The sequence below is a fragment of the Camelus ferus genome, chromosome 12 (genome assembly GCF_009834535.1).
Source record: "Camelus ferus isolate YT-003-E chromosome 12, BCGSAC_Cfer_1.0, whole genome shotgun sequence".
In the NCBI taxonomy this organism is placed as follows: Eukaryota; Metazoa; Chordata; class Mammalia; order Artiodactyla; family Camelidae; genus Camelus; species Camelus ferus.
The window spans coordinates 23,013,777-23,038,963 of record NC_045707.1 but is presented as its reverse complement, the minus strand read 5'-3'; the positions used below and the strand labels follow the sequence as shown (position 1 = coordinate 23,038,963).

General features: G+C 52.5%; 2 protein-coding genes across 12 annotated transcripts; one reads left to right on the top strand and one right to left on the bottom strand.

The window, feature by feature from the left end:
- Positions 1–1,992: 1,992 nt before the first annotated feature.
- DCTN2 (dynactin subunit 2) lies at positions 1,993–15,791 on the top strand. Of its 10 annotated transcripts, XM_032493198.1 has the most exons (17): positions 1,993–2,231; positions 3,147–3,215; positions 6,441–6,449; positions 8,980–8,985; positions 9,938–10,139; positions 11,310–11,406; positions 11,567–11,628; positions 11,956–12,054; positions 12,324–12,484; positions 12,676–12,826; positions 13,155–13,220; positions 13,426–13,464; positions 13,646–13,723; positions 13,817–13,888; positions 14,128–14,230; positions 14,348–14,439; positions 15,338–15,791. In XM_032493198.1, the coding sequence occupies exons 2-17, from the start codon at positions 3,163–3,165 to the stop codon at positions 15,422–15,424; spliced, it is 1,377 nt and encodes a 458-aa protein (XP_032349089.1). In that variant the 5' UTR covers positions 1,993–2,231; positions 3,147–3,162; the 3' UTR covers positions 15,425–15,791. The 10 variants fall into 10 exon arrangements, with proteins under 10 accessions (XP_032349089.1, XP_032349097.1, XP_032349096.1 ...); XM_032493200.1 differs by lacking the exon at positions 9,938–10,139 and having other exon boundaries at positions 2,050–2,231; positions 14,128–14,254; XM_032493204.1 differs by lacking the exon at positions 9,938–10,139 and having other exon boundaries at positions 2,052–2,231.
- Positions 15,792–15,949: 158 nt separating this feature from the next.
- Positions 15,950–25,181, bottom strand: MBD6 (methyl-CpG binding domain protein 6). 2 transcript variants are annotated; one of them, XM_032493185.1, is made up of 13 exons: positions 25,050–25,181; positions 21,927–21,990; positions 21,613–21,749; positions 21,220–21,322; positions 20,929–21,091; positions 19,645–20,700; positions 18,806–19,467; positions 18,378–18,531; positions 18,059–18,228; positions 17,514–17,927; positions 17,365–17,417; positions 17,079–17,142; positions 15,950–16,921 (listed from the first exon to the last, which is right to left on the bottom strand). In XM_032493185.1, exons 3-13 carry the CDS (start codon positions 21,723–21,725, stop codon positions 16,847–16,849), a joined length of 3,027 nt encoding a protein of 1,008 aa, XP_032349076.1. In that variant the 5' UTR covers positions 21,726–21,749; positions 21,927–21,990; positions 25,050–25,181; the 3' UTR covers positions 15,950–16,846. The 2 variants fall into 2 exon arrangements, with proteins under 2 accessions (XP_032349076.1, XP_032349075.1); XM_032493184.1 differs by lacking the exon at positions 25,050–25,181 and adding an exon at positions 23,027–23,384.
- Positions 25,182–25,187: the final 6 nt, after the last annotated feature.

Below are 25,187 nucleotides of genomic sequence, written 5' to 3'. Positions count from 1 at the left end.
GCATTTGGGCTTCAGGCAGATTTAGGCACTTCGTGAGTGTGTTTCCTGTCCCAGTACTGTTGGACAGAGTCCCAACACCCCAGCCCTTTCTGGGGCCTTTCTTCTCTGTTTCTCCCCCTTCCCTGCCACACCTAAAGATTCATTGTCCTTCCTCCCCTCAGGTCATACTCCTGCTGCAGCCCCTGGGCAGAACCACCTAGAAGCTGGCTGGACTGAGTTTTTTCTCCATGTCACAGGGCCTCTGCTGGCCAACAGAGTTAGACTGCAGGAGTTGAGGCTCTAGGCCAAGGCGAAGAGCAGGGTAATGGGAGAAGGGAGGAGGGGATTGAGGTTAAGTCTAGACTGGTAAGTGTCTAAGTGACCTTAGACACTCTAAGACAAGGATGAGAGAATGATTCCTGGCGAGACAAAACCTAACCACTCAGAACTGAGCTGAGGGGGTTTCCCGAGTTGAGCATATACCCCTAACCCACCTTGAATCTTAAGGAAGCTGAAGGATAGGGGTTCAGCATAAGAAATTGGATGGGAAGGTAGTAGGACTATGGAGAAAGAAGGGTAGAGGCTTGGGGAGGAGCCAGGAAAGTATACATAGAATGACAATGAGTTCTAAACTCAGGAAAATAGGCATCTCTCCAGTCACTTGGTCTGGCACTATTTCTAATTGTTGCAGCATCCTGCAAGCTCAGGAAATATCCCAAACCCAAGTCCCCAGGGACTCCTGGGTAGCATCCTTAGTGGAGGGGTTTCAAAATGCTAATCCTTGGAGGGTCACCAGTCAGAGACAAAAGTTTACTACATATGCACCTCCCCCCAAACACACACACACACACACACACACACACACACACACAATTCGGTAAGTTTTTCATAAAGCTGGATTTGTTAAATTTCAAAGGACTATCTTTTTTTCTGAGAGTCCTAAATGTCCTTCTGTACTTTTCTACTAAATAATGATGATAATAGAGAGTACATTTTCTTTTTTTTAATGTACTTACTCGGCAAAATATAAAAGTAGCAATACTATGTCTATCCTCAAAACACATTGTTGTTTTAATTGTATTGATCTGTGAAATTCAAAAGTTCAAAAACCATTAGTGAAGGGATTAGGAGCACATAGGGCGTTCAGACAGACATAGTCCTACCAAGTACCTGTTTATGAACTTGAGATAGAATTGCCAGATTTGAAAAACAGAAACAGGATTTCTACCAAATTTGAATTTCAGATAGGGGGAAGGGATAGCTTAGTGGTTGAGTGCCTGCCTAGCATGCACAAGGTCCTGGATTCAATCCCCAGTACCTCCACTTAAAAAAAAAAAAAAAAAGGGTAATTACTTCCTCCCCTAAAAAAAATACAAGGGTAGATCATATCACTCATCTCAAAACCTTCCCGTGTCTTCCCATCTCCTTCAGCATAAAAGCCAAAAAAGTCCTTACTACAGCCTACAAGTCATTCCCTCTAGCCCTCTGACTTCATCTCAATTTGAATTTCAGATAAAATATTCATAATTTTTGTAGGTCTGTTAGAATATCCCAAATATTGTATGGGACATACGCTGAAGGAAAAAAACAACTATTAGTTGTTTATCTGAAATTCAAATTTAACTAGGCGTTCTGTATTTTACCTGACAGCCCTAAACAGCCCTAGCTTGAGAAGATCACTTAACTTTTTCATTCCTAACATGACTAAGCCTTTACTAAATTTTACTTCTTGTTACTGTTTTGAAGCCCTGGCTGTGCCACAGCATGCCTAGTTGTGTTGTTTCTATCTAGTCACTTAATTTCTGGGAGTCCAAATTTATTCATCTGAAAAACAGGAATTATAAAAGCTCTTTCACAGACTTGACTTAAAAATGAAAGAAAAGAAGTATGAAATCACGGTCCCCGCCCAAGCCCGGTGGACCAAGACTACACATCCCACAATCCCAGACGGCGTTTCCCCGCCATTACCTCATTCCCTAGCCTCGTTCTCGCCAATCCCTGCCTCTCCAGGGGTGTGGCAGCGGGCTGTTCTCGCGACTTTTGCTTTACCCTTCTCTTGTACTACTTCTGTCGCGAGACTTCCTGCTCCTCCGCCTCCTCCGCCACTCCCTTTGCGGCCGCCTTAGCCCGGGACCCGGACCCAGCCTCTCCCCTACCCGAACACCGGCCCCGGCTCCACCGAGGCCCCGGTTCCCCCACCCCGCCTCGCCGCCGCCATGGCGGACCCCAAATACGCCGACCTTCCCGGCATTGTGAGTACAAGGCCGGCCCCGGCTCCCCAGGACCGCGCCCCCGACCTCCTAAGGACCCCCGACAGACGCCAACCTGTGACCCTTCCCGCCTGCAACCCCTCCTCCGCCCCAGGGCCTACCGCCGCTCGCTCCCCGACGGGTCGCAGCACCTCCCGACTCCTCCGACCTGGCTGGGCCGGGCCGTGGGATGGCCTACAAGGCCCCTTTCCGGCACTCGCCGGTTTCTCGGCCCAGAAGTCTTCCCCGGGCGCTTACCACTGTGCCCGAAGGTTTCTACCATCCGTATCAACACCACCCGTGTCTCCCCAAATCTTCCCATAAGCCCTCCATCCCCACCCCAGGCACACATACCAGGCCATTTGGTGATGGCCTTCACGCTGCCAAAAGTGAAGAGGTTACCGTGGCAGACCCTTCTTGTGCCAGATGGAGAACTGTCCCCTGGGGAACCTCCTCCCCAACCCCCGCACATGCCGGCATGTACCCACCCTTTCTTTGTGCTGTCCGGCCTGCATTCCTGCATTCTTGGGGTGGGGGTTGGAATAGGACCTTGGGTATTAAGGTCCTGAGTCACTCTCAACCCTTGGGCCAGGGTAGTGGTGTACAGGGCCTAATCCGAGGATGGCTCCTCTCCTACTTCTGACATAATGATTGCCGAGGACCCGCTGCCTTTCAGATTCAGGGTAACATTACTTACACTCACCATTTACCATGAGGTCCCATTTGTCCCCATTGTCATCCCCACCCCTCTGAGACATGGGAACTGATGCAGTTCACTGGGCAGGTGGAAGAGAAGGGGCAGAATCCTGGCGTCGCAGCCTGCCTCCTCTGTTAACTTGTTCAGATGGAGAGGGAGGGGAGGTCAGGGCTGTTGAATGCTGGGTAGTGAGGTTGGGTGGTCACTGCTTCTACCTGCAGGCCAGAAACGAGCCAGATGTTTATGAAACCAGCGACCTGCCTGAGGATGATCAAGCGGAGTTTGATGCGGTAAGACTATGTGCTGCCTCAGGACTCCTCTGAACAGTGATCTCTCTCCCCCAGGCAGGCCCTTTTCTGGCAAGCCACAGCAATAAGCGGGTATGCCAACCCAGCCCGGGTGGTAGGTATGTTGGAGGGCTTGCCAATGAACAGTGCCAGAAAGGAGAGTCAGGTCAGTGGAATTACATCTAAAAGACCTGATACTTGGGCAATCTGAATAAAATTGAAATAGCTCAAAATAGGTTGGGGCTAGTGACTTAGTTAGGCCCCTAGGTGCTAGTCCATCATAATGAATCATGAAGTCTGAGCACTTATAAACTGCTTGAGGTTAAGACCCAGGCCTTCTCTTTCATAAAATGCAGCACTCAATACGTGTTCATTAGTATCCTGCCAAGAGCTTGACTTTGAAGTATAGAGGAGTACTCTCTTATGTGATTATACAGTATCCACTGGCAAGGAGCAGGAAAATGAATGGGAGATTTTAGAAAGACAAGGGGCCTGGTCAGAGCAAAATAACTTTGAGGAGGAACGTAAATCTTTCATATCAACACAGGAGAGGCCCTGGTAGCATTTTCAGATCCAAGGAGAACTCTGAGGAGGAAGGAATTAGCTATGGACACATTTTAACTAAGGGAAACCACTTAGCATTGTTTATTGAACGTGTTCATTCTCTGTTAATTTTTGTGTAATGTCAAGGAAGAAATGTCCTTGCCCTCAAAAATTCCCCAGACTAATGGGAGAGTTAAGATACACACAGGTAACATGGAAGAAAAAATTGAGTGAATGAAATCAACATAGTTAAAAACTCTGTATGTGAGTGCCAAGGAGAGCAAAGGTCTATTAGCGTGTCTTAGAGGATGTGTTTTAGGTTCTGTTATTTTTAAGGGGAGCTGGGCTAGGGTCACACTGATGGTGTGAGATCTCAATAAAGTTGTGACTAAAAGTCAGGGGGAACAGGCTCAGTACATGTGTCTGTAAGTCCTGTGGCTATGTCTGTGGGGCTGGTTAGTTCTGGAGAATGCTGGTTGCTGGCTTAAAATGTATGGCTTGGCGTACTCACTTATTCCTTATTTGATTTCCCCCATGTGGAAGTAGTTCCTACTTGGTGGGGAACACCTTCCCTGTCCCCTCTCTCAGTGGTGTGTTCCTTGTGGCTTCTGTACTTGCTGGCATGTCAGTTTGTCCCGCAAGCTTGAGTATCTGGAGATAATGCAGATGTTGTTGCTCAAGGACCGAGATGTGCACCTGTCACTCTAAGAGGTATCTTATTAGGAAGCTGTCTCTGACCTCGAATGCTGAGTACTCCATTCTGCTATACCACCGTTCAGGGACTATTCAACTCTGGCCTGGGCCTCTGCCCATAAAATACCGAGCCTTCATGGTGAGATAATGAGTGGAACTTTGTCCCTCTGTTGCTGACTATGATACAGATAGGTAGTATCAAAGCAGTTCCCTTTCCAAACCAAAAATACATTGTAACTTTCCTTTTGAAGTTACTGGGCTGTCTCTTTTTGGCGGGGGGGTGGCGGGGGGAGGTGCTGTCTCCTAAATGAAAAGAGCAGGACACCCATTCCAAGCATGGGAGAACCTGAATGTACAGCCCTGATTGGCTGCTTCTCCCTGCTGAGCCTGAGCAGCCTATTTTATCAGCATCTCGTAGGGTGGCTGGATGGGGAGAGGATCCCATTAGTATTCATTTCCTGTGGCGTATTGCCCAGGATGCTGGTGTAGAAGTGTCTGGGAACTGGATGGTAAATACGAGAGGAGCGAGTTGCCTCCATCACCTAAGGCTCAGCTAAATGACTCTCCATCACTAGGGAAGAGTGGGGAGTGGGGACCCCTTCAGCTGCTTCAGGAGCCCCAGCTGGGGTGGGGGAGGCCTGAGATGCTCCCTGATGTCAGCTAATGTCTCTGGCCCCTGCATGTCCCTCTGGGCCTTAGGAGGGCAGCTTTCGGGAAGTCAGCTGAGTAATGGTTCTGCCACTGCTCTTAATACTGATGTAAATGTGCAATTTGAGGAGCAGTGGGTTGTGCTTAGATAATCCAGAAACCTCATTCCCGTGAGGCCTGGGTTCTCGCTAGCAGCCCATCCCCTTCTCACCTACCCTTCCAAGACCTAGTCCAGGTGACAGTGCACATCACCGCTATTGTGGCTGCACCGTGAGGTTTCAGTCACCTTCTTAACTCCTGGCAACAGCATGCTCTGCCTTAGTCTCCAGATTACTTCAACTTTAATTTCATTGGTTCTAAAATAGATAATATATGCACAGTAGGACAAAAAGTGTCTCTTCCCACCCCTGCCTGCCACTGCTCAGTTCTCTTCCCTGGAGACAACCAGTGTGAGCAGCTTCTTATGGAACCTTTTGGGGCGGTCTCCAGATGTTTTGTTTAAAGAAATAGTCAAAGGGTGTTGACCCTCACTGTCTTTTCACCTCCTTCCTCTGATTGCTTCACTGTGGAAGGAATCAGGCTGCTGAAGGAAATAATGTTCTCCGGTAGCTCCTGAAGACTGTAATTCCTAGTTTAACGTAAACATAAAAGTGTGTGATTCCCATGGTGGGGAGGATGGAGGAGGAAAATAGTAGAAGGTTTTATTTTTGGGAAAGATGATCCTAGTTTTCCTGTTATCCCGTTAAGACAGTTTTAGCAGGAAGTAAGGTATTCTGAAGTGAATGGGCCCAAAAACTGCACAAGCTTTTTGAGCCCTTTCCTCCTCAATCTGTGAGGATCCCCTCTCTGTATTTCAGACACTTCTGGGGTGATTGGGGTGATGGGCTTGTTGGAAACTTTTCTTAAAACGTCTTGTCAGGAAAGCTAATTTCCAGTTGGGATTCTCTCCCCGCTGGGCCCACAGCCTGCGTTTGGGTCTGTGAGGCATTCTGCTCGTGGCTTTGAATTGCTGGAGCAAGGGGAATATATTTATAAAATCTTCTAGAAACCAGATGTAGTTTCTCCCCTTGAGCCATAACTGTCCCTGATGCCACGTGAAAAGGGGAAAAAGGACCCAGCCGTAGTTCGGTGGGGCTCTGGCAGAGGCTTCAGTTCGCCAAAGGGTGGATAAGGCTGGAACTCCACCAGCCTGAGGTGAGCAGCAGTAGGTTTCCTTCCTTACGGTTTGGGTTATCACAGAGTATGCTTGATTGTGTTCATTGACTGTTGGCGCACTTGAACTTACCTGAGTTTTTCCTAATGCTTCCCCCATCCTCCCTCCTCACCACCTTGCCTGGACACTAGTTTGCACAAGTAAGACCATTCGACGCTTCTTCTCTGCATGTTTTCTTCATCTGCCATCTCGCATGCAATGCTCTGTCTCTGTGCTATTGTTGAAGCTAAGCATTTTAAATTCTAATACATCCCTAGCTGGGTCACTAAGAGGCCCGCTGATCTCATGGTTAAAGATCATCAATCAAGGTTTAGAAGCACAACTATGATTTCATGAATCACTGTCTCTTCCCCTTGTGAGGTCTGCAGAATAAAACTGTCCAATGGAGGATGGGACAGAAACATGGAGACTAGGAATGCTTTTGGACATGAGACATTTAAGAGGTGGAGTTAGAAGGGGGTTGCCTTTCTCCTCCTCAGACTGAAATGGAGTTAAAAAGAATGACTTTTAGCCATTCCAGACAAGGTGGAGAACAAGGGGGGTAGCAGTGGCCCTCACTTCTTAGCTGTATGTGGATTACCCCTGGAGAAAACCTCATTTTAGTATTCCCCTATGTTAAACCTTTAGAGAAAGGTAAATAGGATAGGAAAGGGGTGTTACATGCATTTTTAGGGTACTAACTTGGGTTCTTTGTGCTTTCACAAGTCTTTCTGTTTCTGTACCCCTCCTTTAGAAATGGTTGGACGGTCAGCACTGTGTCGGTCCACCCTGGACAGTTTTGTTCTGCAGCACTATCCATCTTCCTAGTCATCATGGTTCTGAAGTCCCCCTGGCTGCGGTGTTGGCATAGAGCCTGAGCAGGCTCAGAGTGGCAGTGACCTCTTCCCCTGTCTGATCTAGAACCTCGGATCTGGCCCTCTGAGGCACAGCCACTTAGCCAGACAGCCCTGGGGAGTCTGGGAGGTTATTTGCGAGAGGGCCTAGGAGTCATGTTGCAGGTAAACTGGTACCTGGGATCAGGGTACTTAGAATTTTGTAATCAGCTTGGCTGGGTGTACCAGGTTCCCATGGTGACTGTGACCACTCCAGGTTATGGGAGTTACCCCTAAAATCTCATCATTTCCCAGCCCACCCAAAGGACAGACCTGAAGGTGGTACATACTATTTACAAACTAATGTACCACTTTCCTTTATAAAACGACTTTCTGTCCTCCCCCATTCTGCTTGTTCCTCATGATTTGAACTTGAACTTATGGCCTATTGTCCTCTCTTTTTCCTTGAGTTTCTCCCAAGCTGGTTTTAGCTTGGTGGCGCAAGTAAGAGAAAGATCTATTATGTGTGCCTTCCCTTGTGTGTTTGCATGTGTGCACCTGTGTGTGCTGACACCCACTCTGCAGAGACAGCCCAGCCCAGACCACAGGACCTGGATCCACCTCTACCCTGAGCTGAAAGAGAAATCTTGGCTGGGCTGGACCCTGGCATGAGACAGGGAATGGAGAAGTTGAGGTTCAGATATATCTAGCTGAAATCTCTGGGGCAGGATGCAGTTGTCTTTATCCTCTCATGTGTTTTCATATACATGTAACCATCCTTGACTCCCCACACTTCTATCTCCCCATTGGTAGAGCCCCTGGAGAAGCAGTGCCTCCAGCTGGATCTTCCCCCCTGGCAGTTCTTTACCAGTCTTGCCTGGAAGTAGAGCCTTATCTGGGTGGCCTGGACTAAAATAGGGCCTCTTTGAAATATTCTCACCTTTCCCCTTTGTCCACCCTCCAACCCCTGTGAACCTTGTGAACAGAGGGTTGAAGAAACGTGTTTTGCACATGGCTGGTAGCTGTGAATCTTGGTGTCTCTGGACTCTGTGCTAGCACATCATGGCAGAATTGCTCTGGATCCCTCAGAGCTGCAGGGCGAGTTACCAGCCACCCAGGATGGGTACAGACACACCAGACTACCTGAGGGACTAGGATTTGCCCTGCCTCTCCTTTGGCAGCAGAGCATGAGAATGGGGCTGCAGTGAGGTACTTCTTAGTTCCTTAAACTCACCATCTGTACCTGACACACACTGTTCTATTTAACCTAAAGGCATAACAAACTACCCGCATGAGCCCCCTCATTGTGACTGATTCTGGCATCCAAATGCCTAATTCTTCAAAACTAAAGAAACCAAGAGACAGGAAGGCTTGAGCCATGAACTCCCTGCCTTGAGAATCATGGACCCTCAATCAGCTACAGGTCCTCGGGATCTCCTTCCACAGCCTCTGCTCCACATTCTGCCATTTCTGAGCTTCCCCTCCACCTCAGCCTCTCTTCCCCCACTTTGCTCTGCCATGCCACTAGCTTGCAGCATCTAACTACTAGGTCTCGGATGATCCTGAACTGCTGCTGTTACCGGCAAAGCTTCATGACATCCTCACCGCCAGAGAGGAAAGGGTCCCAAGCTCTCCTTTCTCTTGGGGTATGTGGTGACCCCAGCTGAAATTCCTTGGTCCCCAAATTTTGCTAGGCTCCCCTGGGCCCTGTGGTGCAGTGTGTTTGAAGACTGTCGTGTAGTGCATGTGACAATTTGCTAATAACAATTTTGTCTTTTTTTTCCCTCCCTCACCCCCATTTCCCCACTCCCTTTCCTTTTAACTCTTTTGATTTTCTCACCTCTGGGGAAACCACAAGGAGCTGGTAAGAAGCCTGACCTTTCATCTGCTTTTTAACGGGGTGTGCTATGAAGGACAGCTGTCTCTCTGTCCTTTTGCCTTTACTAAATCTTTCATCCCTCTCTTCAGCCCCACCCCCAGCTGACAACCCTTTCCCATCTCACGAATTACTATAATGACACTGCAGTCCGACCCACGCCCCCAGATCTCCGAGACCCTGGCGGAGTAGGTGCCACCGGCGGACTAAAGTGTGCTGTCCACCTGAGTCTCTGGGGCCACACCCTTGGGCAGACTGGGAGGATGCCAGCATCGGCAGCCCTTCTGACCCGGGACACGCTCCTACAGCAGCAGTAGTGAGCCGCAAGCGCTGTCCATCCCTGCGCTGCCGTCCAGAACCGCCGAAACTCACCTTCTGTGTGTTGACCCTTTGTTCCTTCACACCTTTCCTGTTTAGGAAAGTCGATAAGAAAGTCGATTCTCATCTGCATAGTGCCTGGGCCATAATAACGGCATGACAAATGGTAGCTATGATTAAATTCTTTCCGTGATCTATAGACTGTGCCTTTCAAAGAGGATTTTTCCCCCCCTACTTCATTGGCCTTGATCAGGCACTCATACGGAGGAGTAGCATATCCTTGAGGGTGGACTTGAGATCAGGTGGTGGTCTTCCCTGAGCATGCGTCCTTCCCAGACACTTTGTAGAGGCCAGAGGCCACAATTATTTGGCCAGTGGGGATGCTGGCCATAACATTTCAGAGAAGATTAAGAGAGATTAATTTGGGATTCAGCTGTTTCTTCCCCTAGGCATTCCCATATGGGACATTGAACCCTTTTATTTTCCCTTAATCTTGAGTTCTTGCCCCTCTGTCCGACACTTCCCTGAAGAAGAAATAAAGATCAGAGTTGATATTTTGTCCTAACCCCTCCTCCTCCCTTATTTGTAAAGCTGCCACTCGCACTGATTCTTTCTGTAATAGTGGACCAGAGATGAAGGACAGAGCTTGTGTCTGCTGCTTTTTATCCATGATGTCTGTCCGTCATCCTCCCCCTACCCCAACCCCTGATGCCCATGCGCAGAGATTCTCAGTCCTGGCTACACAGCAGAATGGTGTGCCTGGGTGTCTTTTACACTGGCCTGCCCGGCCCTACTCCAGAACAGTTGAATCAGAATCCGTAGAGGTGAGCCCAGGCCTCCCCACCCCCCCATCCCACCCCCCTTTTCTGAGTGATTCTGTCGTGCAGCCAGGGTTGAGAACCATTGTTCTAGTTAAAGGAAAGAAGGTTCACTTTGCCTTCCTCCTGCAGAAGGTGGAGATGTTAACCCCAACAGAAAAGGATTCCTGGGTCTCCTTCCACTTCCTTCAGTAACACAGTGAGACCTGTAGGACTGCTGACAATTGAAGGAGAGACATGCAGTCTGGAGGGCTTGGTGTTGGTACAGTTACAAGAATCTGGACAGCCAGTAGATTAAGGAGGGAACTTCTCTACCTCAATTTCTAGGGTGAAGTCTCTTTCACATTCTTGACTGTGTCCCCTGTTTATGGAAGAGCTTCAGTGCTTGAGAAACAGCAGAGGGGCTCGGGAGAAGAGGCAGGTACTGCAGCTTCCCTTTGAGAAGATGCTGGGCTGTCTGCATTTCAGGACTTACACATCGTCATTGCCCATGGGTGCTCTTAGCAAACAGACACAGCTTATGTTTGTTGCTTCTGTGATGTCCCTTAAAAAATAAGTCTTTGCCTCTTCTCTTTAGCTTCTCTTTAGCTGGCCTCATAGCAGCTTGGAAACAGGCTTCTGGTCAGGCCCTCTGCCAGCCTTCTTTTTGTTAAGAGCTGGTGTCTCCCCTTCAGCAGCATATTAAAGTCCTAATATTTGCCCTTGGAGTTGTTAGCTTGATTGTCTGCCATCCCTCCTCTCTCCCTCCAGCAAAGATAGGAGGTTAGCTTGAAAATGGACTTCCTCAGCAGCAAGGAAACTTACTTTCGGTGCAGGGAGGTTAAAAGAGGTCAGGCTGGTTTCTTGCCCCGAGTGCATGGTGTGTGCCAGATAACTGGGAGGGCCCAGTTGGTTGGGGGAGAGGGGGAGGGAGGGGAGGCTTATGTACAGAATGGGTGGGGAGGTCATGCTGCCTCTGTTCCCAGTTGAATCAGGGTGTTAATATTTATACAACTGAGACTCCGAATTTACCAGGAAGCTTCTGTTTCCTAGGTTGAGCCTAGGTCGGCAGCTCGGAATGGAGCCACCCTTGGGAAAGTAGGGCCCAGTCTCCTAATGGTTTGGGGACTTTGAGGGGTTGGGGAAGTTCTAGGGTGGGACTGAGTCTGCCCGGGCCTGAACTATCTCTTCCTGCAGGAGGAGCTGACAAGCACAAGTGTGGAGCACATCATTGTCAATCCCAATGCTGCCTATGACAAGTTCAAAGACAAGAGAGTGGGAACAAAGGGACTTGGTGAGACTGGGTTGGAAATTTGGTGGGGGAAGCCTGTCCTCAGGCATTAGTGACTTTTACTCCGCGGAAAGCTCTCTTGTGGAAGCCCTCACACTCATCTGAGACTATGACTGCCCTGGGCCTAGATCAAGTCCTCAATTCCATCTTCTTCTCTTGGCAGATTTCTCAGATCGAATTGGAAAAACCAAGAGAACAGGATATGAATCTGGAGAATATGAGATGGTTTGTTGTGTGTGTTTGTTAATGGAAGTGGTGCAGTGATCCTAGCCAGTGGGCATTTAGGAGAGAGATTGAGGGATACAGTTGAGATTCCACGTTTCTCTCTGGTTGGGGGTCCTGCGGAGCCCAGCAGGATGCAGTTGAGGGTGCTTTGTCCCCTTGCTGTTTGCTGTGGAGAGTCTCCAGGCCTCCAGCTATCTCCGGTTCTTCTGTGCTAGGGTGTTCTGAGTTGGATATGATACCCGTACAACTTAGGCTTGGGGTTTGGATAAATTCTTGAGGTTCCCTGAACTGGGAGGTGTAACGTCACCATCTGTGCTTACTCTCTAGCTTGGAGAGGGTCTGGGAGTGAAGGAGACACCCCAGCAGAAGTATCAGAGACTACTACATGAGGTCCAAGAGCTGACAACTGAAGTTGAGAAAATCAAGGTAACTGTAAACTCTCTTCTCCCCTCTCTGCTATGACTTACATGGAGGAAGACCTCTCGGCAGGAAGAGAAAGACTCCCTAAGGTCCTGGATAAGGGGACTGAAGTTCCCAGAGTTTAGGAATGTATATGAATTTACATTCAGTGCCGTAGATAGATAAGGACCATCCCAGTGACTTCCAGCCACAGCTGCCTTTAAGGGTCTTAATCTATTTTTTTTTTCTTTGATTTGCTCTTGCCATCCCTCACTGTCTGTTTCTTTTCACACCAGACGACAGTGAAGGAGTCAGCCACTGAGGAGAAGCTGACCCCTGTGGTGCTGGCTAAACAGCTGGCAGCCCTGAAGCAGCAGCTTGTTGCTTCCCATCTGGAGAAGCTGCTGGGACCAGATGCCGCAATCAACCTGACTGACCCCGATGGAGCTCTGGCTAAGTGGGTGCCAGACTTTGTTGGGAAGTCACTGCTGATTGGGGTGTAGAGGGGTTCAGCCAGGTACTGACAGGGGTACTAAGGGGAGAGGTGGCCTAGCTGTTCCTTAATGCTGACCGTGCGGCAGAAATGAGAGTGACTGGGCTGACCCACATCCTTCAAGTCATGATATTATTACTGGTTTTCTGACCCAGGCGTCTACTGCTGCAGCTGGAAGCGACAAAGAACAGCAGAGGGGCTGGTTCAGGGGGAAAGACCACCAGCGGGACCCCCCCAGATAGCAGCCTTGTCACTTACGAACTACATTCTCGGCCTGAGCAGGACAAGTTCTCTCAAACTGCCAAAGTAAGTGTGTACTTCGGTTGAGGGGTCAAGGGAGATGTGACTCTGGACTTTACTGCCTCCCTCCAAGGGATCAGATCTGGGGAGAGGGTGCTGGGAGTGCTTCTGCTTCCTCTTGATGTTTCATTCTCCATGTTGCCCTCACCATCTACTTTCAGTTAAGATTTTAAGATTGTGACTAGGGTGGTGTTCCAGGGAAAGAAGTCCCTTGGCAGAGTGGCAGGGAAGAGGGAGGGAATGGCAAGCAGACAAGCAAAGAGCAGGATCTTACCTCTTAACCACGGTAGCAGGGAGGTGGATGGCAAATCTCCCCTCCCCCCTCCTCCTCCAGGTGGCAGAACTTGAGAAGCGCCTAACAGAGCTGGAAGCAACTGTACGCTGTGATCAGGATGCTCAGGTCAGGTGCTCTCCTATACTTAGTCTGACCCTCACATCCTGAACCCTGAGGTCCACAGCTTTCCACAGAATCCTGGGAATCAGGAAAGGGCTCCAGTTACAAGATCAGCCAGTGGTTGCCCACTAGAACCAGAAAGGATAGGAGAAAGTGGTAATCACGTGGAGGTATAAGAACCACTGACTTCTTTCCTCCTCTTCCCTATCAGAATCCCCTTTCTGCAGGTTTGCAGGGAGCCTGCCTTATGGTGAGTGTGAAAGGAACTGGAGTGGATTACAGAGGGGATGCTGGGATAGGGCTTGCCTAGAGAATTGTTTTGGGGTCTGTAGCTATTTATTAATTACTTCCAGTGGAATATGGGCGGGCGGGGGGCTCTTCTAGTCTGATTCTTTCCTCTTCATGAAGCTTGTCCCAACCCCTGCCCCCAGGAGACTGTAGAGCTCTTGCAGGCAAAGGTGAGCGCCCTTGACCTTGCAGTTTTGGACCAAGTGGAGGCTCGGCTACAGGTATTAAGTGGAGGGCAAATTGGGTTACAGGTAGCTTGGGACTTAGGAAGCCCTGGGTTCCCTTATAGTCAACCTTAAAATCTGTACTTTCAGAGTGTCCTGGGGAAGGTGAATGAGATTGCCAAGCATAAAGCTTCTGTAGAGGATGCAGACACACAAAGCAAGGTCAGAAAGATACCTTTCCCCCATCTTCATACCTCTCGTGCTCCCTCGTGTACTCTGGAGTCTTCCTGGGGGTAAGAGCAAAGCCGTGAGGGCACTGAATCCTCAGGTCCCTGTCTTCATAAGCTCTTACCAGCTGAGAAAAGGCAGTGCTTCCTTGCCCCACAGAGTTGACCTCGCCTCACGCTAGTGAAGTGGTCAGCGTGCACTTACTGAAGGCTGGCCGCTGCCTGTCCCTGCAGGTGCACCAGCTGTATGAAATCATACAGCGCTGGAGCCCCATCGCCTCCACCCTTCCTGAGCTGGTGCAGAGACTTGTCACCATCAAGCAGCTGCATGAACAAGGTGGGAGGCCAGCTGCCAGGGGTGGTAAGAGGAATTGGAAAGTGGGCAATTTTTGTTCCCTTTCCTCTGGTCTTGGAGTCTTAACTCCACGCATACCGTTCTGACCTTCTTTTGTAGCTATGCAGTTCGGTCAGCTTCTGACACACTTGGATACCACACAGCAGATGATTGCTTGTTCCCTCAAGGACAACGCCACCCTCTTGACCCAGGTGTGTGCCCCTTTATTGGTCTGCTACCTCCCTTCCCCAGCTCTACCCGTAGGGTTCTGCCTTAGCCCATTTGGTGGCACGGTGGTGTGGCGGGGGCTTGGTTTGAGTCTCCATACTGCTTATCAATGGTTGTGGGACCCTTGGCAACTTAAACTTATGAGCCTCCATCTTACCATCTGGAAAATTATACGTACCTCAGAGTAATACGGAGTAGGTGAAATAATGAATGAATTGTTAGGAATTCAGTATATCTGTTTTTCCTATAAAACCTATCCTTTCCCTTGGTAGTCTCAGCTCAGCTTTACCCTCCCTGAGTCCTCATCCAGATGCTCCTGAGCACAGCACACTGGAAGGAACTAGCACACTGAGACCAGGAGTCAGGCTCCAACCTGGTTCCGCCACTTCCTTTCTGATGCTGGGCAGTGGGCCTCGCCTCTTCCTTCATTCTCTTAATGCCCAGCAGAGTGAGTCCCTGGTTTCTGTTGGAGGCGCTGTTTTCAGTGCTGCCAGAAGCACTGAAGTTGAGAGTCTAGCACCAGCAAGATAAATTAAAGTGTTGGTATAATATGTTCTTCCTCCAGAGCAGTTTTCTAAAATTTTGAACCACTGAAAGCCTCATTTCAACAAAATCTTATTTGGCCCTCATTACATGTAAAAAAGAACTGTTCTGGTTAAAGTCAGCATGGGAATTCTTAAGAGTCCTGTCTGCTTGGCAGGCCCTGAGCCAGGCCCACGGTAACCCAAGGCAGCCTGCAAACTGGTGTGATAACCTTCCCACTCGGGCCCAGCAGCTATGTTTCCATTTCTCTTTTGTCTTCTCTAAGAGAATTTCTTCAGGTTCTCACTCAGCTAAGCTCCTGAACCTAACAAAGAGTGAAACAGCTCTGTCACTTCGCAGGTGCAGACAACGATGCGCGAAAACCTGTCCACAGTTGAGGGGAATTTTGCCAACATTGATAAACGGATGAAGAAGCTGGGAAAGTGAGCACCTTTGGGAGGTGGAGAACAGGGGTAACCTGTACCCCTTCAAACTCCGTTAACACCTGACACAGGGTTTCCCCTTAATCATAACTCTTGCAACCCCATCCCATTTGACACTGGGGGCAAGGGGATCTTCTTGCATGTGGGGCTTACTCCCCTCCTCTGAAGAGTAGAGTGGTAGCTGGGGGGTGTTAGATGGTCTCCCCTCAGGCCACAGAGATGAGGATGTGGGTCCAGCCACATGCCAGCTCCTGTCCAGTACTGCTTTGCCTGGTGTGGGGAAGGACTGGGTCGTGTCCTCCAGCACAATTTCTGTGGCTGACTGTAATACTGTACAACTGTTTCTGACCATTAAATGCTGTTGTACTCTGCGCGGCCTCTGCTTTTTCCTGGGGAAGAGGCAGCACTGAGAGAGAGACATTCACAGCGTAACAGGCAGTCTGAGCCACTCTCTACTACCAGAAAAGGATTTAAATTGTAACCTGTTCTTACCAAAGAACTAAGGAAAAAATGAGGACAGAGTCAGAACCAGAGTTTCAAAATATTCTCATCTGTTAAATTAAGAGTGTCTCCCATAGAAAAGCAGTGGAGGCCCCACAGGGCAAGTACAAAACAGAATTAAAACTCCCAAGGGTCTCGTCTTTACAAAAGAAAAGGCAGGAGGCAGCCCCTGGACAGCTGGTCATGCTGGCCGCTCCGGTTGGACCACGTTGCATAATCCTCAGTCGCATCATCACAACGTCTCTGAGCGTTTTGATGGGGGGAGAAGGGGCAGTGTAGTGTGTATGGGAGGCGAGACCCGGAGGGCTCTCTTTGCCCCCTTACCCCCTTTTTATATCCCAGAGGAAAGTAGAGGGAAGCTGGCTACACCTTGAAATGAGGCTATGTGTTTCAAACCTGGGGACAGGGGTAAAAGGGGATCTGTGCTTTGAGCAACCTGAGCCAGAGGCAGAGGGGTGTTGTAGGGGTGAGGGGAGGATGCATGACGCTTATTGCTTTGTACCTTTCACTGGGAAGGAGGGCAGCAGCCAACAGAAGCTCACAGGTTTGTAAACTGAGCCTGCTGGCTTCAAGAAGGGAGGCAATGAAGTCGAATTAAATATAAAAGAGTCATTTGTGCAAAAATAACTTAAACAAATAAAAGACCTGGGGAAGGGGGTGTTCCCCTTAGCCTGGTGGGGAGAGGGCCATATACCACCCCCCCCAGGCCTTTTCAGTGACATGGCTTTGGGGGGGAGGGGGTGAGCTTCCCTACCCCCTGCAATGGCTCAGGATGGGATTGTGGGAGAAGGGGTTGCATTTGTGCTCCGAGTGGGGAGTAGTGCCCCCACCCACTGTCCACAGGTGCAGGTGGCTGGCAGGGGCTCCCAAGGCTCAGCACTCAGCTCTCCCCAATCAGGGTCAGATCCAGCTCCAGGTATGGCTGCTATGGGGCCAGTTTCCTCCTCTTGTTTTTGGCAGGACGGCCAGGGCGGGCCCGGGGAGGCAGAGGGACAGCCGCCTATACAGGAGGGGAAGTTGAAAGAAGTGATCAAACAGCTAGGCATCAAGAAGTCCTTTATTTTCTCCCCTATCCCTCTAACCTTCTTCTCCTCCTGCCTCATCCCTTTTATACACTGCTACCCACCACGGTCACCCACATGGTGATGCACACTTACTCGGGTTGTGGGGCTAGGGTCCAAGGTAACGTCCTGGCGGGAGCTGTTGCTGTTCCGAGTAGGGCTGCAACAAGGGCACAGATAATCAGGAACACCTTTCTGAGCATCAGGTGAATTTCAGAGTTGGACTGGGAAACTTTCTCCATTTGGATAGTAAAGGCATAATATCCTGATTCACACTCAAGTTAGTATCTGCCTTTTTGAAAGCCAGGTCACTCTTTAGATATTTCTATAAATGCAACAAGAAGTAGAGAAAGGCCAGGATTGTGGTAGGCCCAATACTCACTTGTATTTTCTCCTCCGGCCACGACGAGACTTTCTGACTACCCCTGGGGGCACCTGAAAAAAGATGGACTCTGTGTGTAGGAAAAGGCACCCTGGCCTCAGCCTTTCCTTAGAGCCCTTGTGCCTGGAAGTCCATCACTCTGCACTCACCTTAAGGTCCTCAGAATGGGGCCCAGGAGGGGATGGATCCTTGGGCTCAGCACCCCCTTCAGCCAGCTCCCCATTATGCTGCCAGTGGTGGGTCCTTCTTGGGGACCGTTCCATTTGTCCATTGAAGCCACCACGTGCCCCCCACTTGAGGGCCAGTCGGCCAGGCTCCCGCCGGCTGCCAGGCTTTCGGCCCCGGCCTGGCCTGGCCTCACCGTTAATGCCCCTAAGTCCGCCTCCTCCCCTCCGGCCCCGTTTCCCTGACCCCCTCCCAGTGAGCAGCTCAGGGACTGGGGGGTCGGGAGAACCGTGGGGTGGGGCTAAGGCACTGAGGGGAGGCAGGGCAGGCTCCGGTTCAAGGGCTGAGGTGGGGCTCTCAGGGGGCAGACAGGGGGCTTCTGGCTGCTCTGGAGGGATCTGCAGGCAAAAAGGAAAATGTTAGTCAGTCTCAAACATGAGCCCTTTGCTACTATAACTCAAAATGTCTACATTTCCAGTTTGGGAAAAAATTTTCTTCCTAACAAACAAACACCCACCCACACGCTCACCTGGAGACTCTGTAGCAGGCAGGCTAGGGGACTAGAAGCCTCTGAGAGGGGTGGAGGAGCTGCCCCCCCAGGGAGGAGCTGCAGCCCCAACTGGCCAGAGAGAAGAGGACCAGGAGGCTGCAACAGACTGGGGAGGGTTCCAGGGCTGCTGGTCAGCGAAGACAAGTCACCTGTTGGGGAATTACAAAGTCAGGGGTCTCCCTAGGCACACCAAGTAGGCTCTACCCAGTGGTCAAAAGGCTTTCTTCCCCAATTTCTACTCCCAACTTTGCCTGCTTCCTTTCTTCTTTGCCATACCAAAGTCTTCCCTCAGACTCACCCAGCAGGCTGGCACTCAGCAGAGGGCTAAGGAGTTGGGGAGGTCTCCCTGAGTTGGAGGGGGCCTTGCCCAGAGAGGAGGCCCCCGGGTCAGTAGTTGCCGTGGTGACACTGGAGGTAGGTGGTCCAGGTTGGGGGGCACTCAGGACACAGGGCTAAGGAAGAAGAATGGTTATAACACTTACATGTGTAAAGCAGTTAGTAAATTTATTGAACTTACACACAGTCTCACTGAAGCCTCACGTGAAGTAGACCAGGTTTATTAAATACAGACCCACTTCTTGCAGCCATCCTGCCCCCAGCCAAGAACTAAGCCCTCCCCAAAGGCCCTAAGGAAGAGCTCAGACGTGAAACAAAGCCTTTGATTCCCAGCTCCCATTTCTGATCCTACCTCTTGTTCTAACCCACCCACTCATCCACTATCCTCACCTGGGGGGGTGTCCCCGAGGGGGGATCCAGGCTGGCAGCCAGCAGCGCAGAATTTAAAGCTATGAGGGTGGGGGGGGCTGAAAGTGGGGGGAACAGTAGAGGGGGCAGGTCTCCCAAACCTGAAAATGTGTCCCCACTTGGACCCCCGGCTCCCTCTGCAGATCCCTCCCCATCCCCAGCTGTGGGGCCCAGGGCCAACAGGGGTAGGAAAGAGGCAAGGAGGTTGCTAGGAGGTGCAGAAGGGGGTGGAAGAAGGTCTGAGGGGGCTGGTGGAAGCAGGGATGCCACCAAAAGCGAAGGCCCTTCGGGCTCGCCTGGGGCTAGGGGAGGGCCAGGTCCCCCTGGTGGGGGTAGCAGGGGCTCAGGGGGAGGTTGTCCCCCTCCCCCAGCCAGCACGCCAAATAAACTGTGGCTGAGCAAAGGAGAAGGTGGAGGTTGACCCAGACTCAGAGGGAGAGGCAAGGCCCCTAGCATCCCTGGGAAGCCGGCTCCACTCAGCGCCAGGCCCTGCTCAGGGCTGGGGAAAGGGAAAGCCTCCCCACCAGCCAGGGGAGGCAGAGGGCAGGCTGGGCCCGCCCCCATCCCGAGCCCTTCGGTTGGGCTTTGAAGCACAGGGCTGGGGACTAGGGGGGCTTTGGAGGCAGCTGGTGGGGCAGGGGCACCTGGAAAGGAAAAGAGAGGTTCAGCTCAAAGACGGCCCTTTCTCCCAGCATCCAAAGAATCCAACCTCCCTGCCCCCAACCCAGAAAACCACCATAGAGCTCTCTAAATTCTCCCCAGAAGTGCCCTGGCTGCCTCTTTCCAGCCAGCAGAGGAAGAGCTGTACCACACTCACATACCTGGCACACTGCTGAGGCTGCCACTGGTGGTCCCAGGCAGGGAGGGTGGGATGGGGTGCCTGGGCTGGGGTGGGCTCCCTGAGGAGAGGGTTGGGGGAGGAGGAAGGTGTGCATCTGACCCCAAAAGGTTAAAGCTTCCATCAGAGTGGGAAGGGCCAGGGGTGGGAAGTCCCAGCAGGGACAGCACAGAAGGGAGAATTGGTTGGGATGGCTCAGGGAGAGGAAAGGGTTGGGGGGCAGGGGCAGGGGCCCGAGGACGGCTCCGTCTAGGGGCTTGAGGGCCTCCCCCTTCTAGCAAACGCAATACAGTTGGGGGTCGGCGGGGACGACGCTGAGAGGGACGGGGTGATGAGGAGTGGGAAGCTGAGGGCGCCTGGGCACGGGGCCTTCGGCCCTGTAAAGTGCTGGGAGAGGGGAGCGGGGGGTGCTGTGCCTTGGCCGCTGCAGAGAGTAGGCTGCTAGCAAGGAAGGGGGGTGCCCCAGGCCCCTCCACCGTGGGGACCCCTCCCAGGGGCCCCAGGACCAGGGGCAGGTGCATAGTGGCTGAAGACACTGGTGGCTGAGTGGCAGGACCAGGGGGAGCTGGGGGACCAGGGAGATTATTGCTTGGGGGCAGGGGAGAGGGTGTTAAGGCATCACTACAGTGGAAGAGAGGAGGGTCAGAAGGTGGTGAGGAGGAGACATGGGGGGCTGGAGGAGAACTCAAGTCAGGGGGCACCAGGCTGGATCGGAGGGCAGCTCCCCAGCTGTATGAGGGGGCATTGAGGCTGATAGCAGGTGGAGGAGGTGGAGCTGGAGAGGGGGCATTGCCTCTTGGGAGGAAACAGGGGCTGCTGCTGCCTCCAGAGGGGACTGGGTCAGGAAGCCTTGGCTGTGGGAAGAGCCCCCCAGGGCCTGTTAGAGGGGAGGGGAAGGCCTGTGGAACTGAGGGTGGTTCTGGGAGAAGGGAGCCAGGACCCCCATTAAGTGGAGTTGTAGGAGGGACTCGACAGGGAGGGCGGACAGAGGGAGGCCCTGGGGACACAGTGTGGAACATTTGGGGGCTCGCTCCCTCTCCTGCAATAAATGAGAAATGAAGGATCAACCTGTGGCTCCCCTTCCAGGAACTTTCTTTTGTTTTCTCCATCCCTTCTCCCATGAATTCCCAGCCTCCCTGTGCCCGCCTCTCACCAAGCAGCTCCCCACTCCACCCTTCTCTTGCTCCCTCTCACAGAGCTCCTCCCACCATCCCTCTTTCAGGCCCTTAAGTTTTCCTCAGTCTTCCATAAAGTGGAGAAAACTCACCAGGAGAAGAGTGTGAGCAGGTGGTCTCCATGCTGCGGTATAGAGTTGCCATGGCAACGGCTTTCCGCCGGTGGTTGCACAGCTTGGTCATGTCCTCCTCTGATGTTGGCCCCACCCCAGCCCCACCCAGGGTCACCGGGGCCAAAGGGTCAAAGTTGAAAACCTGCAAGGTAGAAGGCATAGACAGGGACCCTGAGGAGGTGGAATCTGTGAGAAGGGCTGCTACAGTCAGTGATTTGCATTAAGTCTCTCAGCTTATCCCTGTACTCTGGCACTGCTCATCACTCTGACCTTGGGGACATTGAGTGGACACTCCAGACCGCACTTGCAGGTCCCATCGCTGAGGAGGTAGCTCCGGGTTTGCTCCAAGGAAGACAGCTCTGTGCCACTTGGGCTGGGAGAGGACAGGATCAGAGAGTATGGATCACTGAATTGGGAGACACTCTTAAAGGACAGTTCATTAGTCAAAGACCTTCCTAGGAAAGCAGAGAGTAGGGAAGAGACAAGGAGAACAGATTCAAAGAGCCTGAGATACAGAGAGCAAAAAGGCTGAGGGAGGAAAACAGACAGAAGAGAGGAATAGGGCACTAGAGATATGGCATTTGAGAGGACAGGTGGGAGAGAGAAAACTCAGGCAACTGAAGCGCCTGGGGATAGAAACTGGGGAACTCTGGGGAGCTGTACCTGATATAGAGCACAGCACCCTCTCGAACACAGCGCTGCCAGCCGATGGGGACAGATGTGGCCACAGGGCCCCCAGCTCTGTCTGCTCCACTGCTCTCATTGCCCCCATTCATTGTGTGTAATCAGCTCCCACGTGCCTGATAACACAGACATCCATGTGGGCATTAGGAGGATTAAACTGGGCTGGGTACCTGAGGGAATACTCCAGAAAGGCAAAGGTTGTGGGGAGACCCAAGAGAACTTGGGGGCAAGATGAAACCCTCAGCTGGGAGTGAGAATGAGGAGGAAACCCTCTGTCATCCCACCATGGCTACCTGAACATCTCTGCAAACATTGTGGGGTCCAGTCTAAGGCCGGGGCCGCCCGCTTAGCCCACACCTGCAACACAGAAGAGACAAGGGACCATAAGAAATCTGCCCAACCTAGGAGAGTACCACAGCCTAGGACACTCTCAAAGGAAAGATCCTTAATAATATGAGGTTACTACCCATTAAAGATCCCAGGAATCTGCCCGCTGAGTCCACAACCATCCTTTTCATGTCCAGCCCCTAGAGACCAGAAGGTCAAAGCCTCAACTCCCAGGGACCAAGGAATCACAGCCCAATCCCTAGACATAAAAGGGCAAGGCCCCTTTGTCCCATCGAGGACAGAAGCCTTCACCCAGGAGTGTGGGCTAATTCCCGTAACATCAGGCTACTGGGAAGTTTCCCAAAGTCTGACCCCGCTGTTCCCTTCCCCTCAGGAAGATCATATAAAAAGTACAGATTGCCCCACAGGTCACCAGACAATTGCCCAACTGCCCGCTGGGGTGGTACCAGCGTAACTCCCCCATGCCTGGCTCCATTAGACAATCACTGATCTAGTTCATTTGGGTCTTAAGGAAGGCTGGAATCACAGCTCTGTCTTCGCCCACGATTCTCAGAAGCTCCTGATTTTCCCCCTAGCCTAAGACAAGGGGATTCAGCACCTCCTGTCCACTGACTTCAAATTAGCTCCAAGAGAGATTCTCCTTTGATATATGGGGACGTCCCACAAACCTGCAAATATCCTCCCCAACCTTACCATCGCTACCACCCCACACCAGCGGCTTCTAAACTTTCCCTCTCATAACAAGGCGCCCTGTCACCCAGCCTGCTTCCCTCAGCTTGGGGAGGAGGGGAAGGCGCACGAAGTAGGAAGGAACTTGGGGAGAGGGCGGGCGGAGGGTGGGCGAAGCACTGAGGGGAGGGAGGTGAAGAAGGCAAAAGTCAAGCAGTGAGAGAGAGAAAACGGTGGGGGCAGGTGAGGGCGGGGGAGTGGGGATGGGGCCAGGGAAAGGGGCCGAGAGGACGCGGCGGGGGCAGAGGGTAGGGACAGGAGGGGAGGGGAGGGGGAGGGGGAGGGGCAGGGTGGGGGGGCCGGGCCCTGCACTCACCGCGGCCCATGGTTCGGCCGGCCCCGCCCTGCGCAGTCGCGGCCCAGAGGGTGAGTGGGAGGGAGTGGGAGGAGGGTCGGTGGAGCCCGAGCCTCCGGTACGGCCCTGGCCGGTCCTAGCAGGAAGCGCCGCCGCCGCCGCCGCGGATCACCGAGCGGCCTCCCGCGCATGCGCCATGGGGGCCAGGGGCAGCCCTGGGGATTCCGTTCCCAGAAGGCACCGCGCAGGCTGCTGCCGCCGCCGCCGTCGCTGCCGCCGCCACCGCCGCAGCCGCCGAGCGCCGCCGCCACTGCCCGGACGGGAGAGGGGCGGGGCCGGGCCCCCGCCCAGCGGACAACGACGAGCCAACAGGAGGGGCCGCAGTGCGCATGCGGGAGCGCGCCTACCCCTCCCCCACAACCCCCCATTAATCCCCAAGAGAACAAACACCCCACGCGGCCCCCCCACCCCCGCCTCCCGCGGAAGGATCCGAGCTTCTTCCCAGGCCACTGGTGGCCAATCCCAGCCCTCCCCGGGGAGGGGCCCCCTCTGAAACCACAATCTGCTGGGGGAGCCAGGAATGCCAGGTCCGGGAGGAGCCGGCCCCAAAAGATGAAAGTCGCGACTTGCCCTGCCCCGCCTCAAAGGCTTCCCGGGTAGTGTGCTGGGACTTGACCCGCCTCCCCAGGTCAGCATGTCACAACACGATCTCGGCCTGTCAAGTCACATGACCTCTGGCTGTCACTGACAACCTGGCCATGTCTTTGGGCCAGGCGAGACCATCTGGTCCGTCCAACCTACCCCACCCCCGTTTACAGAAGGAGAAATGGAGGTCTGGAGCAATGGTGCAGGCCTGGCTAAGGACCTGTCACCGTCACACCACCGCCTATACCTGCCATCTAGCCACAACCGGCCTCGTGACAGTTTCTACTTAGGACAAATTCTGGCTCCCCCATGAGGGTATGGCAGGATACCTAACAGGCCACCACATGTTTTCTACCTAATGGCACTAGAAAAATACTTTGCATTTTACATGGTGCTTTTCACTTTCGTTCAAGCTGTCTCCAAGTTCATAGTTCTCTCATTTTACCTCCACAACTCATTATCTCTCATTTACGAACAAGACCGGTGAGGCAGGGAGAGATTAGGTGCCTGGCCTAGGAGCCCTGAGTAAGTGAGGGACAGCTGAGTCTAGAATGTGGGCTCCTGACAACCGAGTCCAAAACAGTCGTGCGCTCAGGTGCACGCAGTGTTCCAGGCAACAAGGCTCTACTGTAGCCCAAGCACCTATAAGGCAGGCGGCCTGTGCTTGGCTCATCACAGCCGGCAGTCACAGGACTGGCTGATCTAGCAGTGAAAAGGGCGGGCCTGGTCTTCGGTGAAGGGCACGAAAGCACCACGGTGGGAAATGATAGGGAGAAATAGTGGGAATCGAGCCCACCCGGCAAAGAAGAGGAATTCTGGCATGCTGAAGGCTCATCAGAAACATTACAAAGATAAAAGTCTAAGGGTGCTCTTCAGAGAGGAGCTGAAAATGACTATCAAGGGGATTCAAGTTCTTCGGCCCTTTTAGGGGGAGTCCGGGGCTGAAAGAGAAGATCCCTTTTAGAAGACTCGAGAAGATGCAAACAATCCAGGTGGACGAATGCAAATTTTCAAAAGAAAGAGGTTTAAAAGACCTGTGTCCATTAGCTAGGAGCGAGGGGGCCAAAGAAAACGGGAGTTCCTTATGGAGGAAGTAAAACGCGGGCTAAGCCAGGTGGGCGGAACAAGAGCTCCTGAGGGAGACAAGCTACAGTAAGGCTTCACACCGCAGCCTAGGGGCAACCACAGTCGATAGCCGTTGGGGCTGTTGGGTGCCCGGAGCTGGCGCCCCGCCCTCTCTCCTCTCCCCCACCGCCCCCCCGCACCTCCCACCACCCTCGGTAGTCCCCTGCGCGTGCGCGTACAGACACCGGTTGCCAAACATTGCATCATCCCCGCCCCCCTTTCCTCCCCTCCCCCCTCCAGCTCTCCCCTCCGCGCGCGCGCATGACTCACTCACCTCCTCCGCGAAGCCTCGTGACCCAAAGCCACTTCCGGGTCCAACACCAAGTCGACCCCCAAGCGGGAGGGAGCGATGGGGGCGGTGCCACGGGGCTCCTGAGTGGCGGATGTAAGGAGTGAGGCGGGGCCAACGCCG